This window comes from Portunus trituberculatus, chromosome 50, assembly GCF_017591435.1.
Source record: "Portunus trituberculatus isolate SZX2019 chromosome 50, ASM1759143v1, whole genome shotgun sequence".
Lineage (NCBI taxonomy): Eukaryota > Metazoa > Arthropoda > Malacostraca > Decapoda > Portunidae > Portunus > Portunus trituberculatus.
The window spans coordinates 30,378,049-30,390,860 of record NC_059304.1 but is presented as its reverse complement, the minus strand read 5'-3'; the positions used below and the strand labels follow the sequence as shown (position 1 = coordinate 30,390,860).

At 35.3% G+C, this 12,812-nt stretch overlaps 1 protein-coding gene across 1 annotated transcript in view; it reads left to right on the top strand.

Annotated features, from left to right (window-relative positions):
- Positions 1 to 12,812, top strand: part of LOC123500141 (NADH dehydrogenase [ubiquinone] flavoprotein 1, mitochondrial-like) — a 134,879-nt gene that overhangs the window by 79,031 nt on the left and 43,036 nt on the right. Inside the window, exon 5 of the mRNA XM_045248816.1 lies at positions 4,345 to 4,575. Coding sequence (XP_045104751.1) covers positions 4,345 to 4,575 — 231 coding nt within the window. The remainder of the gene's footprint in view (positions 1 to 4,344; positions 4,576 to 12,812) is intronic.

Sequence of the window (12,812 nt, the reverse complement as noted above, 5' to 3'; positions counted from 1 at the left end):
TACTTGTGTTAGCCTAAGGATGTAAAAATTCCATAACTAAGAAAGTAACGATTCTGTTTTGTTATCATGTGCATTGTGTATAATTTGTTGCATATTGATTATTTAAGATGATAGCAATACACTAGAAATTTAGAATAAACGAAACTTTTTTTCTATTTAATTGAAAAGGTTAGGTGAAAGCTCATGTTTCTGAATTGGTCTACTAATGTCTAATGAATTAATATCAAAGGATGTCAGATTTAATTAAAGAGAAACATACACAACAAAAAGAGTTTCTTTTGCTAAAATTTGGTTCTGTTTTACAATTTTAATAGTTTTAGAAATATTTTTGATCGCCAAAATATTGTCAATAAAATTAATAATGAAAATGCACAAGACCAAATGGTCGCTAAAGGAGTAAAAAGTAAGAATTAAAAATAACTGACAAGAATCAGAAGACTCAGAAGATATTCATTCCAATTACTGAGTAATTTACTTCTGCAAATGGCTTCAAAAAGCTTCTAGAATTGCTCCTATTTGACAAATGTTCTCAGAAGGACTTACAGCATCCCCCAAAACAAAGCCTCCCATCTGATAATGCTCGCCGTCCACCAACTCATCCTGGTGTCCAGTGCAGTAATCACTATAAGTAGTAGTATTGGTAGTATCGGTGGTATCGGTATCGGTAGTAGTATTGGTATCGGCCCAATTAGGTGATATCGGTATCGGTATCAGAATTGGCCAAATTTTGGTATCGGTACATCTCTAATATATATATATATATATATATATATATATATATATATATATATATATATATATATATATATATATATATATATATATATATATATATATATATATATATATATATATATATATATATATATATATATATATATATATATATATATATATATATATATGTCACTTTCTCTCCCAGCCCCTAAGCCAGTGTCAGCTCCCCAAAATACAATTGCTACTGTTTTACATGTATATAATGATGTTTGAAAGTATGAACAACATTAAAATGTCATATTTACTGCGTCAAAATCCTGTAAACACTGGAGTCTGTAGAGACTGGAGAATTCACAGACTTTTCTGTAAAAGTCAAAAAAAACCCAAAATTCACCTCGGCAAGGGAGCCTGAATGCACACATTTATAAATACCATTATCTCTTCCTTACAATGATGGCCACTATTATCCATTTACAAGGAAACATTTTGACACGTTATCATATTTTAAACATGAGTTTTAATAACATTTGATTCGTGAATAACATTGGTGTCTCCTGTTGGGGAGGGATAGGAGACACCAACTACAGTAAAAATCTTTAAATCCGGAACCTTATAATCCGGAAATCCTTATAATCTGGAAAATTTGAAAGCTGAGTTAAATATGTAAAAAGTAAGAAATAATAGTAATAAATATATAATAATAATAGCCGAAACCGAACATGTCATCACCGACATTGAGTTTAACACAAACTCGTAAGAATAACATTTGGAGGTATTATAAGTGGTGTTTTATGTTTCTGTAGGTGATGTGTGTGCATGCGTGCACGTGTGTGTGTGGTGTGTGTTGCGGAGTCCTGGGGTGCGTTTGATAGCAGGGTTCCTGACGGCCAGGACAGTCAGACAGGAGCACAGCCGTTCCCAGCTTGCTATCAAATGCTTTTGGGCAGCTCCCAGCAAAATGTAAACAAAGCCTCTCCATTGCCATGGAAACGGAGTTGTCTCCACTGTGTATCACCATGGCCCACGCAGCAGTCCCACTTGACGAGTTACATATACTAGGTGTCCTTGCACAAGAGCTTGTTGCTGATGATCCACTCCTAGAGATTGCAGCATTTCTTGCCAATGAGGAAATGGATCAGCCACAGGGGAAACGTCAGCCAACTAGGATGGAACAGTATGTCGAGCACACAATTCCACTCTACAGTGACGTTGAATTCAAGTCCCACTTCAGAATGGAACGGGAAAGTTTTGAGGTGTTGTGGACATAAAAAATGAAGCATTGATGCACTCCATACAGAATGTCAAACCGCCAGTAAAGTAAATATTTACTGAAATGCTTAAGTACATGTTATCAAGTATGGCAATCAATTGTGGCAAGAAATACCTATGGAATGATATTTAATCATTTATGCACAATTTTTTTGGGCTGCCATGTTTGTTGTGATGACGTCACTGCCGCCCAGGCAGACCCACCTCTGAGTCTTGGGCGGTCGAGACCCTCCGGACGGTCAGAAAAAATGGCGCTGGGCGGCAACGATGACGTCATTTGGAGCCCTCCGGACACCTCTCTCAAATGCACCCCTGTTATCTGCGTGGGTGGTCCAGCTGTATGCTCGACGCCGGTGACTTGATTGGCTGGCATATGATGTTGGAGGCCTTCCTTTCTCTTTGTTTCCCTTTATCAGACATCAGTAAATGTTTTATGTTATGAAATGTGTTTTGTATTATATTTAAAATTATTTTATAAAGTGTGACATAGTATTGTGAACTGTATACATATTATGTGGGGTACAGTACAGTACAATCACTCAAACTTCTCATTATATGTGGATAGTGGAATAGCCTACGTAAAATAGTGATATCACCTACACAAATACAAGTTGACAAGTAGGAAAAGAACAATCATCACATATGGGCTGCCATAATGGCTGGAAAGGCCCATGCCACTCCCCCCATAGTCTGGCAAATCTTCAAGAAAAAAAAAAAAAACCCTACGTAAATCTTGTGTGGTGTGGTGAGGAAGTACACAGTGGACTGGTGGTAGTAGCAATCCCTGTAAGATGTTATGACAGTACTACAAAGAGATATAGCAAGTTGGGGTTAGTTTAGTGGGGTTTACATAGTACCCTCAAGATTTTAATCTTACTTTCAGCTTTACTATCTTACAATCCTGAAAATCCTAGAATCCAGAATGCCTGAACCCCCATGACTTCCGGATTTCAGGACTTTTACTGTATTATTTAAGAAACCTCTAGTGTTTAGTGTTCGGTTATACTAACACCAGTGTTTAAAAAGTAGGACGTACCAAGAAACAGCCACATTAATATTATTGATTACTAACACCACGTTTAAAAAATCATCACGTACTGAAATATTGAAATAGCTAAAGCATTTTTAAACATTTCTACAACATAAATGGTTTAAGAGTAGAATTAAGGTTATAACCATGCATTTTGTTTTTTATACCATCTCTATTCCTGGAACAAAAATTTCTGAGTTACTCAAGTTAGTCTTAGTTACTCAATTGAAACTCAGTTAGTATGATATTTTCCTTCCTTTTAGGCTAGGAAGTAGACTACAAGAAACCATGAACCTATGAGGCCCCTTAAATGAGGTTATTTTCCTAACTTAGAGATCAAAGTCTGATAAGAATGTTATTTATTGCTAACCAAACCATTCTACATAGACTCTTTTTGGCATCACAGAAACCTAATGAAATTAGCCAATGGATAGAGGCCATCCTGACAAGTTATTTCTAGTCTAAAGGTATGTTATGTTTGCACAATGGTAAGACAAAGCTTAGGGACTCTGTGATGAAAGCACTGCAACATCCTCAAGCTATTTCGGTTTCGCTCACAAATTTTCTTTTTTCTCAAAGAAAACTAAACAAATGTTGCTGCTTTACACTTTCCTTGTGAACCATTAATCTCTGGAAAGGTGATGTTTTATGCTGTTTTAAAGTTCCTAAAAGATGAAAAAGCTTGGTACACCATGCAACTGGTATATTTTGTTCTGTAATGATGTTAGTCATCTAACTCGAGTAACTGTAAAGAAATAACGTGTTAAAATAGCAACAGAAAAATACTGGAAGGAGTAAAAGCATGGTAAATCAATAGATACATCTTCTTATAGTGTTTAGACATGACTACTCTGTACCTCGAGACGATGCTGACTCTCTCCTGAAGTAAATCAGCTGGTGAACACTGAAAACTCGACAGTTTGGGTCCTCTCTTATTGGCCTTCCCCTCTCCCAAATTGGTCTGACTTAGGTGGACTTTACTGTAATATCTTGTGTTGCCTTTTTTGTAACAGCATATTTTTTTCTTTTTTTCCCATCTAATTCAACGTATCTGCTTAAATATTTTCAAAATGGTGTAACGTTTGTTATTAATTTTTCAAATTTTTTAGTTTTGAATGAGGTTTTTATCTTTTAAAGGGACATTATTATCAATAACAATGTTTTACAAACAAAATACACCTACTACATTTAGAAAATGGCTTTTACATTAAAATTTCACACAGGGCCTCAATATATACTAATAATTATTATAGGAATAAATTTGGAGAAATCTGATTTGCAGATAGGGACTTTAATTGATTTTACTTTTATGTATTTTCTCCTTTCAGGCGTACAAGGCAGGTTTCCTAGGCACGAATGCTTGCGGATCAGGCTATGACTTCGATGTTTTCATGCATCGGGGAGCTGGAGCTTATATCTGTGGGGAGGAGACTGCCCTCATTGAGTCCTTGGAAGGCAAGCAAGGAAAGCCCCGTCTTAAGCCTCCATTTCCTGCTGATATTGGAGTGTTTGGTTGCCCAACAACTGTGGCAAATGTGGAGACTGTTGCTGTAGCACCGGTAAGATGAAGTTTAATATTTTGACTATCTTAAAAATTGCTGTCATGTTGTAGCAGGTTAGAATTTAATGATTTAAAAAAAAAAAAAATTGCTAGTAGACTTTCAGCAAATACAGGTGGCTTTTTTTTATTTTATCTTTTTCACTGATGAGTTGAACAGTTAAGAATTATTTCATCTATATTTACTTATTTATTTATTAATTTATATATTTATTTATTTTATTGTTATTTTTCAACTATATTTAATGAAACCTAGTTAACTGAACATCTCCCTTTTTTTTTAACATACTGGTTTCATATTGAACACCTTTTTCTATAACAAAATTATTTTGAACAAATTTACTCGAGTTCAAATCCTGGTCTTCCCTGCTATACAATTCACCTTTATACAAACTTTAACAAGTTTTTTTTCTTTACTTTCTCTTGCCTACTATACAATATATAGTTCTGCTTAATTTTTACTGTTACAGACATGTGCACTTCCTTGCTCTGCACTCAAGAATAGAAGTATGATATGAGTTTAATTTGTTCCATGATGAAGATCACATCGATTTCTTCATAACGCTAAAAAATTTTCTCCAATAAAAAGGGAAAATCTGGCTAGGGGCAACATAAAAAAAAAAAAAGCCCCACGAAGTTGCTGTCTAATTGCATGTTTGAGAGAGAGATTTAGCCAAAGATAGGGACAAATGTTTTGAAATCTTCCTCTTAAGTTAAGTCACTGGAAGTTGAAATACAGATCCGGAGAGGAAGTTCCAGAGTTGACCAGAGAAAGGTATGTATGATGAAAGTACTGGTAAACTCTTGCATTAGAGAGTTTGACAGAGTAGGAGTGAGAGGAAAAAGAAAGCCTTGTGCAGCAAGGCTACTGGAGGAGGGGAGGCAAGCAGTTAGCATGCCATTAATCTTTCCCAGCCTTCCCCCTCAAATTTTTTTTTTTCCACTTGTTTATAGGTAAGAAAAAACCACAGGTATTCCCAGTTATGCGATTCACCATTATACAGTGTTTTGCTTATACAATACAAATAATATGTTTTTATTGCTCAAGGTTCAGAATTCAAACAAATGTGATCTCCAATAAACAATACAGCAGCCATCGCAATTGCCTAGGAAAGTGTAGTAGGGAAATAAGGCTGTGTATTAGTGCAGGGTTCTGTTTCATAAGGTAATAAAAGAATTTTGAGAGGTAAATATACATAAAAGTGCAGCCATGGCTTTCGCTTTGAAGGAAAAAGAGGAAACACAAGAATCGCCCTTCCAAGGGTTTATAGAAGAGACAAACAAGAAATTGCAAGTGAAAATGAACCTTATGGAAAGTAGCCTTAGTGATTTAATAGAAAGAATGATAAACTTAGAAAAAATGGCAACATGATTTAGAAGAAGAAAACAAAGTGCAGAAAATCCAGCTTGGAAAAGATAATAGAAAATAGAGAGTTAGTAAAGAAACAGGAAAATGAGGTGATAGAAATGAAAGGCAAACATCTCAAATGGAAAAAGGAAAGAGGAAGAAAAAGTTAGTTTTAAAGAAATCATGGAAACACAATTGAAAGAAAATGTAGACCTAACCCAAGAGGTAGTGAAAGTAATCAAACAGAAGAAATTGATGGTAAGGGATAAAAAGGACAAGAGGAAGAGTATAGGTATCTTTGGGTTTAATGAAGAAATGGAACCTGTAAAATTCAGGAGGGAAAAAGAGCAAAAAAAAAAAAAGGTAGCAGATATGGTAAGAAGTGTTCAGGGAGAAGGTGAGGGCTGGGTGAACAAAAAAGAGAAAGTGCACAGACTAGGAAAATATACAAAGGGAGGAAGAAGACCGCTAAAAGTCAAGTTCAGAGCACAGTCTACAGCATCAGAGGTGATATAGCATGCGTATTATTGTTCCATCGATATCTAGTGTACATATGTTGTTCTCTGTGTTTGAAAAACCCATTCATAATTTTCAAATAATTTCTTACACAAAAGTCTATTACCTTTTCTCCTTCTTCGTTCTTGTGCGGCTCACCAAATGGTCCAATGATTGTTTCAATTCCTCTTCTTTCATTTCCGACTCTAGCATTGAAGCATCATGATGATAGTCTCTTCATGATTTATTCTACAATTATCCTCTAACTTATTTAAAAACTCTTCTTTTTCCTCTTCTGTGCAGCCTTGTTGTGGTGCATAGATCTGAAAAAATGTGAATTTTCTATCTTTTACTTTGATCTTGATTTTCATTAGTCGTTCGTTTATCAATTTCACATCTTGGATGTGGGCTGATAAATATTGGTGATAGAAATTATAATGTGTGGTTAAGATCTAGGAATAGTAAGAAGGGAAGAGTGATGTTACTGACCAAAGTGGAAAATGTTGAGATGGGAGAAGATTTGGCAGAAATAATAAAAATCAAGATAAAAGGAAAGGAAAAGTGAGAAATTGCAGTAGCATATGTACCACCAAAAACTAATGCATGGAATCAAGAGGAATATAATGGGATATTGAGAGATATTGGTAATTGTATTAGAAAATATTGCAAAAAAGCAGGAATATAACACATGGGTGACTTTAACTGCAGGGAAAACTAGACCATAAAAGGAGGAGAAGAGTTGTGGGCATATACAACACTGCAGAACTTCATAATGATTAACACTATGACACAGTAGATTAGATAAACTACAAAATTTGGAGGAAATGGGGAGGCATCAAGGCTTGACCTATTGTTCACGAAAGAGATTGAAGTCACTGAAGAAATAAATTATCAGTGCCATCAAGGGAAAAGCCACCATCTGTGAATTGAATTCAGCCTAGACAGTGGCTCAGCAGCAAATAACGAACTTCACAAAAATGGAAGATATAATTATGGGAAAGCAGATTTTGCAAAGTTAAGGGAATACTTCACAGAAGCTGAATGAAATCAGATATACACAGCAAATAAAGTACAAGGGAAATGAGATATATTTATGAATATTGATAATGAAGGGGTTAACTAAAAGATATGTTCCCAAAGTCAGATTCAGTTTGGGGAAGAAAAAGGAGGACTGGTATAAAGGAAGCAGCATGGAGTAATGGAGAAAAAGAGGACTTTATAATTGGGAAGAATTTAAGGTAGTAAGAAATGAATATGTCCAAACATTAAGAGAGGAACAAAGGAACTATGAGAAAGACATAGTTGACAAATGCAAAAATGAGGTGAAACTCTTTTATAAGTATGTTAACCCTTAAATGGGAATGTGACCACCGGGAGTCACGAGTTAGTGGTTTTCAAAAAGCATGCCATTTTTCATGCACACCTGTATCTTCAAAGTCTTTGGGTCTGAGTCGATCATGTGTTGGTAATCAGATTTAGAGGAAGACAGATGGGCTCCTTCCTGGTGATGCTCTTTCCATCCTAGGTAGAAGCTGCAACACCAGGTGGACCTACAAGGTCCGTTTGTGAAATATTAACTCATGAACATACATAGGGGGAGAAAACATTGTTTATATGCTTGTATATGTGATATACAGGTCTCTAATACCTCTAACTCACACTAAATATGTTTGCTGGGATTTAATAAGAGTCCTGCTACAATTATTCTTATGTTCTACATATGTATTTACCTAGTTGTACAGTTGTACAGGGTTTGAGCAGTCTCCATGTCTCCATTTATCCAGTTTTTCTTTTGAGTTATGCACATTATGTGCTGTAACAACTTCATCACTCAATGAATTCCTTTTTTCCGCTGTTCTGGGGAAAACTGTATTTTCCAATATTTTTCACACACTGCCTCATCCTGATCTTCTTTACATATCCTCTTGTCGTAGCTTCTTCTGTCACCTGCACCAGGTCTTCCTTGTCTATTTTTTAAATGCCATTTACTATTTTATACGTTGTTATTAGGTCTCCTCGTTTTCTTCTATTTTGTAAGGTTGGTAGTCCCATTTCCTTCAGCCTTTCTTCATGTGTTAGGTCCTTTAGTTGCAGCACCATCTTTGTAGCTATCTTCTGGATCTATTCTAGTCTTCTTATATATTTTTTTAGAGCTCAGTGACCACACCACTACTGCATATTTCAGTTTTGGATGTATCATGCTTGTAAGAAATTGTTTCATCATATATTTGTCCATGAGTTGAAATACCACTCTAATATTAGTCAACATTTCATATGCTAATTCAAATATCTTACTTATGTGTTTTTCAGGTGTCAGATTTTCCTGTATAATCACTCCCAGATCTTTTCTTCTTTAGTCTTCATTATTTGTTCTTTTCCTATCAGACCATGTTGGTCTTCTCTTACACTTTCCATTACATGATATTTCTTGACATTGAAGTCTAATTTCCAGTTCTTACTCCACTTGTAGATTTTGTTTATATCATCCTGCAGCAACAAATAGACCTCTCTCTCTCTCTTTTTTTAATCATAGCAATTTTGCATCATCAGAAAACAAGTTAATATAACTGTTTACCACATTTTTGTATGTCATTTACATATACCTGGAACATAATTTTTGGCTAACACTGATCCTTGTGGCACTCCACTTGTTACTTAACCCCAAGATGAGTATGTATCTCTGATCACAGTTCTCATCTCTCTGTCCTTCAAGTAATCCCTTATCCAATCTGATAAAGTTCATCTCTGTCTTCCTATGCTCTCTAACTGAAAAAGTAGTCGCCTGTGAAGGACTATATTAAAGGTAATTTTTATGTCCAGGTATACTGTGTTCAGCCATCCATCTCTGCTCTCCAGTCTTTCTATTACTCTTGAGTAGAAACTTGATAAGTTTGACACACATGACTATCTGTTTGATATAACTTTATCTTTTTCCAGATATTTAACCCATTTTTCTTTGATAACAATTTCACATATCTTCCCCCACAACACTTGTAAGTGATACCGGTCTGCAATTTGATGGCTCAGTTGATTTTCTTCCTTTGAATATTGGGATTATGTTGGCTCTCTTCCATTGTAGTGGTACTCTCCCTTCTTTTAATGAACTTTTAACTATTTCCTAAATTGGATCCAACAGCTGCTCTTTACATTCTTTTAGTGCCCAGCCAGATACACCATCTGTCCCCATTGCTTTTCTGATATCCAAATTATCTAGTAATATTCCAATATATTCTTTGTGTACTATGATTTTCTGCAATCCTCAGCAATGCAGTGTCCTGTTTGGTTCTGCAAATTCTTCTGCTTCAGTGAACACAGTTTTGAAGCGCTCATTCATTATTTTACTCATTTCCTCTGCTGTTTGATGTGTCTTTCCACCTTTCATTAGTTTTCTCTTGTTTCTTTATTCTTCATCATACCATTTATGAATTTGTAGAAAAGCTTGGGTTCATCTTCACTTTTTTTGCACCACATATTTCTCAAAGTTTCTTTCTTCTTCTCATCTTACTCTAATATATTCATTTCTCGCATCCTTATACTGCTGTCTTTTATTTTCATTTCTCTGATTTTTTAGTTTCTTCCAAGCTTTATCTTTTGCCTTTTTCAGCTTCTATATATCTGGCATTGTACCAAGTGTGTTATGCTTTTCTTTGCTCTATAGATAGGTACATATTTCTTTTTTCCTTCATTATTTTTTTGTAGGAACATTTCATATTTCCCCTGTATTGTCCTTCTATGCATAATATTCCTCCATTCAATATAATATAGTAAAAATTTTTCTGAACTTTTTAAAATCTGTTCATGCATAATTTAATTTTTTTTGTAGTCTTCTTTGTATCTTATCCCATCGTCTTCCTGCATTTCTAACACTGAATATGATCACCTCTTCCCATTAGATTAAAGTATTATATGCTGGGAGGGAGCTTCAGTTTCTTTGTGAATACTAGGTCAAACAATGATGGTTCTTCTTCCCTCCCTGTACTGTGTTTATTCTTCCACCCATTGATCCCTTGCATTTATTGTAGTCAACTGTAACATCCCTTTGCTCTATTGTCCAGCATTACTCATTACTTCCATCTCACTCCAGTTTACTCTTTTATAGTTAAAGTCTCCTAGTAATAGTATTCTTCAATCTTTTCTTATCATTTTATCTAGGCACTTAATTACCTCTTTTTTCATTTCCTTATGTTCCTCAGTTCCCCATGTATTTGTCTTAGGTGGCATATAAGTAACTGATTTTCCTTTTTTTTTTTTTTTTTTTTTTTTTTTTTTTTAATTCCTCTGTTTTGCTTATTACTCCCATTACTTCCAACATACCATCACCATATTGCACTTCCTCCACACATATGTTATGAAGAACCATTATTAGCACTTCTCCCCCTTTTCCCTTCCTATCTCTTCTCCAGCTATTACATCCCTCTTCTTTAAAGCTAACATGGATCACATCTTTTAATTTTGTTTCTACTATGCCCATTACATCTATTTTTTTTTCTTTCGTATAATCTTTAACCTACAACACACTGGATAACAACCCATCTATATTAGTATAAATCACTCTTAATTTCTTGCCGTTTCCTTGACCACCACCTTCTTCCGTAGATACCACTTCTTCAGTCTCGTATCTGGAACCCTCCAATAGAAATTCTTTTGGTATATTGTTTTGTTTCTTAAAATCCAGCATCTCCTTCATCTCTTGATTTATTTCTCTTACGTTCTCGCATTCCTTTAATCTCACTTTTAGTTTGTTTATTTTATTTATTTTTTTTCTTTCTCCATCATACTTGACATCACTTCCTTCATGTATCTTATCTCCCTTTCTACGTTTATCAGCCTCCTCATATTACCTCTTTTCTCTCTAAAAACCAAAAAAATCATTTTCTGTATTAACATCACTCAGTCTCTTTAGACCATTTGGTGTTTCGATAAACCTTTGGTTTTCAAAACATGGCGTCTGTCTTGGTCCCATACATTTGGCAGCACCACCTAGCTCTGCTGTTCTATACAGTATCCAAATCGTATTTATTATGGAGACAGGAGAACCCTATGGCCCCCTCTTCCCCTGTACATAAGTGTAGTTTGGGCTCCTGGAAACTGTTTTCGCATGCCAGTGCGGCTTCTTGACAGTGTAGTAGCTATTGCATTTTTTTCTTCTGATTTTTTTCATAGGTAAATTTGACATGTTGCATCCCTGTAGATTGTGTGATGGGAAGCAAATTAGGAATTGAACACTATTTCTTAGAAAGAGCAACCATTTTAGTTAAAGAATATATAATTTTCTTATTTTTGCTTCCAAAGAATGCTTATTTATACACTATATGGTAAAGTCAATATTTTTTTAATATATTTTAAAAAATAAATCTTGAAAATCAAATATGAACGTAAATTTGTATGATTTTACTTTCATCGTCCAACAAGATGTTTTTTTTTTAAATCTGATCAACTGGAACTCAACAAAGATGACCCATATATATATATATATATATATATATATATATATATATATATATATATATATATATATATATACACTTAACCCTCGGCTATTCGCGCCCAATTGGGGCCGAAATTGCCACGCCATAGCCGAAAACGCGATAGCCGAATTGATCTTGGCGGAAAGGCAGTTTTGGCCAATGAGTGCTCAGATATTCCGTGACGTCATGGCTGGGCGCGCGATAGCACGCATCTGAGATCGCGATAATGAAATTTTAGCAGCTTTTTCATGGGTGCGTGATAGCAATAAAACGCGATAGCCGAAGTCGCGATAGCTGAGGGTTGACTGTACAGGCAACCCCCGTTTAACGAAGGTTCACACAACAAAATTTCACTACAACGAAGGTTTCATTTTACTACCATCTGCTTGTTTAAGAAACACCAAACTCGCTTTAACGAAGTTTTATCTAGGTAATTTTTTTCCAAATTTTGAATACACCAGGAGCTGCTGGTACTAAGGCCTGCCTCAGGAAAAATCCTGGGACACCTATAGAATAAAGATCAAGATCAAGATCAAGCCTCTCGTGGACAACACGCGCAACATTCACTCCCCAGTCAAAACATAACAGCGTCAGCAGTAGCTTGTCTTCCCTAGCTCAACTTACCACCAAAATGCCCTGCAATTGGCCTAGTGTTCGTAAGAAGACCAGGAAGTCTCTTACTCTCCAAATGAAGCTAGATATTATTCACAGACACGAGAGAGACCAGAAAACTATAGCAGTGCTGGCCACTATCTTGACTCCATATTATACTGTCTCTATTTTCAAGTCAGCAGACTCTATTAAGAAGGCTGGTGAGACGGTATCTTCCTTGCAAGCTAAAAGAACCACCTGAACTTGTGACTCTACAATGGATAAAATAGAAAGCCTTGTGGAAATGTGGTACATAAGTTTTGTATGCAGTACAAT